The sequence below is a fragment of the Pinus tabuliformis genome, chromosome 2_2, assembly GCF_031772625.1.
Source record: "Pinus tabuliformis cultivar Carrire ecotype Pingquan chromosome 2_2, CPIR1, whole genome shotgun sequence".
Classification (NCBI taxonomy): Eukaryota; Viridiplantae; Streptophyta; class Pinopsida; order Pinales; family Pinaceae; genus Pinus; species Pinus tabuliformis.
In genome coordinates, this window is record NC_142300.1 from 1,233,810,815 (window position 1) to 1,233,818,623 (window position 7,809).

Sequence of the window (7,809 nt, forward strand, 5' to 3'; positions counted from 1 at the left end):
TCAATGCAGCCGTAAGCGGAAATTCAACGGTGGTCAAAGATGCCCCAAATCAACCTCTAATCAGCTTGGTCAACTGCAGAATAGTACGACCTCTAGAGAGGGTCAATGTCAAACCAAAACAGCTCGGTCAACCCCAAACAATCCTTGCTGTAATTTCTGCAGTCAAACAGAAAGTCAACACTGTAGTCAACATGCTCAAACTGTCCCCAATTGCCTCAATTTGCATGCCAAAGAATGTGACCTAAAATGATTGAAGTTCTGGCCCAAAAACAAAAGTCAACACTTTGTCAAAGTACCCAAGTCAATACTGGTCAACGCTGCCCTAATCACAGAAAATTTCGGCCTCCTGAAATCTACCTTCCTTCCACACGTGCGAAGAAGAGAGAGCCTCCAAGTGTACGAACCAATCAAGAGAGGAGAGAGAAGATGATATGATGAGATGAGTGAGTGTCCAAATGAGAGAAGGGTCACTCCTATTTAGACAATTTGTTGAGGGTGAGGAGACACATCCATTGGGCTTCATGAGCCTACATTTGACTGAGGCTGACCTTGACAATTTGTCCATGAGAAGAATAAATTCAAAATTCCATTTTTGCTTGTCAAAATGAGATGATCTTTATATCAAAATTGTACTTCTCCGAAAGAGAAATCCAATGCAATAAACATCTCCATCATATGAGCTGTCCTAAGGTGGAAGTTGGCCCTAGTTGCCAATTTTTAACATACAAGGCATGTTCTTTATGACCTTTTTCAAAAGCAAGAAATTGGATTTTTAAATTTGGATTTAGACACCACAAGATATCAAGTTGACCTCCCTACTGATGACGTCAGCTCAGCCCCTTTATATCCAATTGTTTTATATATATATATATATATACACACACACAAAAAGAAAGAAAAGAAGTCGAATTTTTTGATTTTTGTTATTAATGCTTTTTAAAATCCCATATGTTGATTTGATATTAAGTGTTGAAGGAATTTCATGCCTCCAATATATTGGGATGTATAATGCACGTATCAGCAAATTAAGATTTTTTTTTTTCACTTTCAATTATTTTATCTTCTTATTAAAAAATTGTTAATATAAAATTATTTTAAATATGTCAGCTCCATGTTGAACAATGAAAAATTACAAATTTCTCTCCCAAACTGGTTTGTAGAAAACATTTTTTGAGGCAACGATGAACTGTGTCTTTGTAGTAAAAACGACTTTGAATGGAAAAACAGAACTAAATATTATAACATTGACTTTCTTTAACAATTGCATTCAGGAAAATTTGAGTTAGGATATATACTTAGGGGGACACAATTTAATGTGCATAAAACATAATTTATAGGCGTTGCCCTATTTGATTGCATGCTTTGTTGTTTGTGATGATTAATAATTGTAAAGAGTCTTTTACATACAAGAAGTCAAAAAGCTGATTTTTGTCAATGAATAAAATAGAGAATTTCTTGGTTAATGTTCGTGTGGCTGGTAGTTTTTAAAAATAGGGCCAAGTGTCACCTCACTCGAATCTTCTCTGTTCAGGTTGGTGCTTTTCCAACCCGAGGATTGTTGTGAATGTGTAGAATTGGATTTCTTGGTTGATGTTATTAGTTGGCTGCAAAATTTGAAAGAGTTTGCATAGCGTTTAAAAATAAAGCAAATTGTCACCTTACTCTATTCTTCTCTTGTTGGGTTAGTTCCTTTACAATTGCAGGGGACTTCTAATCTTCTCTTGTTGGGTTAGTTCCTTTACAATCGCAGGGGACTTCTTTAAAATGTGTAGGGGAAATTCTATGGTATATACTCATAATTCTCAATGAGAACAGTTTAAAATAATGAAATATAAAAGGTTTATGATAGACATAATTCCAAGGCATATAGATGTTGGATTCATCTGACGTAGTAATGCTTACCTTTTTTAAAAGAACATGCGAAAGGGGAACTATAGATCACTACCAGTGAGTTTTTTTATTTTACTTTATTTAAGTAGTTCTGATCTTTGTGGAGGGATTATTTTGAATAGATGGAGTGTGTAACTTATTTGGTGTGTGATTAAGATTCTATTTATATACATTCCACTAACATAAGTATCCTATGCTAGTTCCTATTGATTTATATTTCACTAGGAGAACCGTGCAATTTTTCCAAATTTAAAAGAGGATGTCCATCTGATTTCTAGTGCTAAGTGGGGGACAAAATTTGGAGCAACATTTATTTAGAAGTATTTATATGCCGCTGCAAATTCATTTTGGGGGTGTTTTATTTCACTTTTATTTGTTTGAACTGTCATGCTAAAGGCAATCCTTTCGGAAGTTCAGTGTATGTTTCCAACTATTGCATTAATTTTCCTTTTATGACCTGATTTTGTGAGTAGAAGTTTGAAGTCATTTGTTTGTTATGGAACCAGACAGATTGGAATGGCAGCAAATGAAGAATTAAGAAAACTGTTAAAGAGGACTGTACACCTTATAATCCAAGTGAGGGTGAAGAAGTGAGAATATTAATGGAGAGGGAATGGTACAATTAATACCCAAGCAAATGTGCTGGAAATGCGTTTACAAATATTTTGTTTCCTTGGCAATGGAGGAGACCTCAGCAATGTATAGGGTGGTACAGATGATCCTTGTTAAGGTGGCTGGCACATGTTTATATGCTTTCAATTTCTTTAACAAGAGCAATTTGTTTCTCTGGCATCACAGAACACAGAACGTCATGTTTTGTGTTAGCCTTTTGTAAAATATAGAGATTGACATTATTGATTATTTATCATCATCTGAATTTTGTTCAGTTTTTTATGAACATTTGGTTAGGAGTCATATTAATATGGAAAGAAATGCTGATAGGCCACCATGGCTTGCTGATATGTATACTGTAGCATATGCAAAATTTTGACCAATAATTCAGTACCCAGCGTACACATAGCAGGAAAAGGATATGTATAAGGCTCAGACTGTTATGTAATAATTTCCAGATTTAGATTTTTCTGCAAAATTCAGAAACAGTGTTGGCAAGTATTTATACATAAAGCCAAAAGTTTTTTTTTTTTTTGTAAGCTCTTGCAAATGATTTCTATTAATAAGAGAAAATATTACTTTTGTAACAGTTCTTCTCCACTTAATCATAGGACTCAATGACGAGGCGAATGCCTCAACCAGGCGTTTACAAAGTCCTATAAAATACAACTTACACTGTACTATTGCTAAAATATGACATGATCAGAGACATGACTATATTATCTATCAGCTATATTCACCATAACTTGAAGCAGTGCATGGCTATTGACAATGAATAGAAAACTAGCAGAGTCGACCTCAAAACAAATAGCCATTCCCTGAATTTGTAACAAAAAGTGGCCATGAGTACTCAGAAGAAGGACCTTTGAAGGTCTGAAGTGGGAACCAATGAAACACCAGAAAGTCCATACCATCATAACTGCATCCATGTAGGAGTAGCAACTTCCGAACCCAGTGAAAACTCTAATCTGAGATGATAACCGGAGAGAGGGGCGGTGAGTTGTTGGCTTGGGAAGAGGCTGCTGATGGTGGTGCAACAGTCAGTGGCGGGACATTGATGACGACATGGGAATCATTCTCCTCTGCTGACTCAAGTCTCGAAATCTGAGACTACAAATTTCTCCGCCTTTGCTAGCCTGGCCCCAATGTCGTCAAGGCTAAATCGGATGTTGCGAAGAATCCTTTTGATGTCGTCCTTACCTACAAACAATTTGTAGTTGTCAACTTGCATGTCCCAAAAACCATGTGGAGCAGGGTCTCCACTTACTGATGCAATGTTATAGAATGTAAGAAATCAAGATGACGCTTCCTGAATCTCCCTGGATCCAGAGTCCAGTTTAGCTGATCTGCAACAACCTTTGAATCAGAAAAGTAGGACCTTTCACCGAACTCTTTAGACTCCAGGAAGAGAATCTCCTTCCTTACTTCCCAGGGATTGAATCGAAATAATTCACCACATAGCCCCATTCAAAGAGTCTTGTTCGTGAGGAGGACAAGCCTGTCATGCCGCCTCTGCAACTAGGCATTCTCTGCCATGGAGCCATTAGGGTAGAGGTGCAATAATAATATAGATTAGAGAAAAGACCAAAGGACATGTACAAACCAAGCCAGGGATTAATGTGGGTAGGATAGACAGGGAACCCAACTTTGGTGATATCTTCTAGAAAGATGTAGAGGGCAGTGGGGATAACGAAGCATGCAAATATCTGCTTCGACCGAAGTAAGAAAGGACCCCAATAATTTGACACCTCCACATACTCCTTAACAAGAAAGGACTCCAGTAACTCGACACCTTCATAAACTCTATGAGTAAAGAGTAATATTTTTGAGAGAAACACTCAAAGGGTGAAATGAAATAAAGCCAAAAGTTCAAATCTAGTAAATAATAAATAAAATAAAAGTAAGATAAAAATAGTAATAATAATATGTAATGAAAACTCGTATTTTGATTGACATGACTTTTAATGGAAAGGTGCAGTCTTAGGAATAGCTATATGTGGTCTTCATATCGTAAACTCTTAATCTTCTTCATTCATCTTTTATGTTCTAAATTTATTATTTTGTAGACCTCATTGAGCAAGGTGAGTTTAAATACTCGATTGGTAAACACAAAGCTTTGGTCTTTTCTACAACCGCCTTGTCCATACAAATGTTAGCCTCGCTGCCATACAACCATCACTAGTTGGAATTTCTGCCATACAATTAGAGTGTATTGCAAGAAGTACCATGCAACCATCACTAGTTGGAATTTCTGCCATACAATTACAGTGTATTGCAATAAGTACAACTTAATTAGAAAGCTATACACTTAAATTAGTGTATAATTAAATAACAATAGGACAGAAGGAGTGGAGTTTAAGGACATGCACACATTCCAAACATGGATGCCGAAGAAGCCAAGAACCTCAAGGCATTTTTAATGGCCAATTTTTCAAATTTTTCAAGAAACCATTGCTAGCTCTTAGAGAGGGAAACAACATTTTCTATCTCATTTCCATTCAAGGGCCATTTTGGAATGGGAACAAACCTCCCACTCCATGCAAACTATCAGTGACATTTTGTTCAGAGGCAGAGCATATTTATAATAGTTCAACAGGTCATACAATTAAAATCTATTTGAGAATTGTGCAATTAAATTATCAGTGCCGTAAAGAACTCTACTGCAATCCATATAAGAAATTGACACATAAATTTATGTACAACTTCATGTAGTTGAGTTGATTAACCATTTAATTTAGATTTTTTTTAAAAGGTGGGGTATCAGTAAATTGTCCAAGTCAAAATTGACCAAAGGAGCACTCTTTTAATAAAAATTATCATAGATATGAACTCCAAGATGGAGAAAGTAGACACCACAAACAAAATCAGAAGAACCTTGAAGAAAAAATGGATAAAGACCAAGCAACTTCTTGTATCTGTTCTTGGTTGTGAAACTGCGCCGAGAAACCAACTCGACCAAAGTTTTGGTTTCAGCCGGCCCTCGAACCTGAGGGGGCTCCACCAAGTGTTACAAGGCCTTTTTTAATATTGTTCAATGTCACTGGACAACAACCTATGAAGCAAAACGACCAAATCTATGATTTGTTGTAGGTGGTTGTTGATGAGTACCTAATCTCTGCTCAGAAATAAAACCATCTCTTGCTGAACTTGATCAAAGGGCCAGCGTCCAGCTTTGACAGAATGACGTAACCTAAAAGAGTTTGGTAGATGAATAGAAGAGAAATCAGATATTTAAGTATTCATACTGAATGCTTAATCAACCAAATATAGTAGATACGTGTAGAAGAATTCTATAGCCAAACAAATATATATTCAAGAGATGGCAGAAGACAACATTTAAATGATGCAGAGGAGCTGATTTAAATAGATTGTTCAATTAAATAATCTCAGTGTAGGTGATAGCTTTGTAGTGGGATGTCAGGGGGGTTGATACTCAAACCTAACCTTGCCCTAACTCTTATGTTACCTTGAATATATGCAGAAACAAATTTTGAAATGACAGGGAAAGACATACATGAGAAACAATTTCTTTCATAAAACTAAAGCCATAATACTTCAATTAAAATTCCACAATAGAAGTCTTCACAAAAATGAAAGGGTTTTGACATCAAAAGCCAACCCTTGCTTATTACAAATGAAGCAATATATAAAAAGTTAGAATCTGCTATATATTGCTAGTCCTTAGGATACAAAATCAATAAAACTTAATAGAATAAATCTAAAGTTAACCTATCTGTTACAATTTTTATGGAAATAAAATCAAATAGTAATATAAAATAATGATAATCTTGAATAGTTTGCAAGAAGATGGGAACTACTGGAGTTTTGATTCTGAAATCAGTTTAACTATGCATTAATTCCTGCCTCGAAATATGGGAATTGTCTTTTATCTAGTGGGTGTCTTTGATTGATAATTCATCCCTTGGAATTGGGGATTTGACAAATGCCCAACTGTTGATTTTATGCCTTCATTATTGGGATTGGTTACCTGAATCTTGCCTCAAAATCTTCCTTTATCTACAAATGGGGCACGCCTATTAAATGGACTGTTAATTTCCTTGTTAACTCCTCCCAATGCTTATCCAAGTCATCTTCCTCAATCAAATATTTTTGCATTTGAAGTCTTGGAATTATGTGATATCTCCTCCAAAAGAAATCTTGTGCTAGTTGAAAAGTCCTCAAGCATTTGTTTTAGGCCCATCATAACATGTAATTTATACTGACACAACTTTCTTAGCCATTTCATGATATAATAATCTGGTTGAAGTTGAATGTATGGTTCCTTAGTTGAAAAAATAATTTCTCTTTCTCCATATTTTAAATTAAGGCTGCCCAATGTGGATTTTTCTACTGTTCTGGCATTGTTGTTTATCCATAAATAAAATGTGTCCCATGCCAGAGCTACATTCTTCTGTCTAACATTTTTGGTGTCAGAGCTTGAATGTAAAAGGGTTGAAAACCTTGGTGTAAACCTTACACTATATCCTTTCTCCCCCAAAAAGGATTGATGCTTTTTGTGCAAACCTCCATTATCTATGTTCAATATACTATGTACATCATCATCCGAGTTATTTAGCTTATTTATAGCAGAAATAGATGCACCATACATCTCAACTATGGCCTCTAAACAATCACCTTATGCGAACCTATGCTTTTTGCCTTTGAGGAGAACTAGATCTGCTAGAAAAATATCTTGCACAATGTAATAGTCTCTGGCCATGTGGCAATTAAGGTAGCTGGTTTGGTAAACAAGGAACCTCCCATATCTGGTTGATATCTTGTTGGAGACATGCACATAATTGTAGAGTACAGAGGGAATTGATCTTTCAGGAATGTCAACAAAAATAAACTTTTCATCCTCCCATTCACAATATGAAGAACTACTGTTGAAGCTAAATGACCTGCATTAATAAAGGACTGCAGTGATTTTCCATTATAAACCGTTGAAAGACTCGGATCCTTTCTATTGGAATTCAACAACCCAAATGAAGAATTGGATCTTGAATAAATAAGAAAAAGTGGTCCTAAATCAGTACCACCTTCAAAATCTTGTGTAAATAAATAGGAAATGCTTGAAACCTGCATAGCGGTCATGAAATTCTTCCCAAACTATCGTTCCTCAGCAGTAACATCTAGATGGCTGAATATATTTGCAACATTTGCTCGCTTGTTAGTAGGAATAGATTTTCGAGCTGGGGTGTATGCATCACAAAACACCGAGATGTTTTTTTCCTTTGAGCACATTTGCAAGTTGAAATTGTTGAACCTTTGCCTTTGATATCTAACCAGTCATTGCTTGCTATGAAA

The 7,809-nt window shown here is 35.7% G+C and overlaps 1 protein-coding gene across 1 annotated transcript in view; it reads left to right on the forward strand.

Annotated features, from left to right (window-relative positions):
- The window catches only part of LOC149197939 (GTP-binding protein ERG-like), a 166,628-nt gene extending 164,040 nt beyond the window's left edge, over positions 1-2,588 (forward strand). The window contains exon 8 of the mRNA XM_089406034.1: positions 2,397-2,588. Coding sequence (XP_089262160.1) covers positions 2,397-2,484 — 88 coding nt within the window. The 3' untranslated portion in view covers positions 2,485-2,588. The remainder of the gene's footprint in view (positions 1-2,396) is intronic.
- Positions 2,589-7,809: the final 5,221 nt, after the last annotated feature.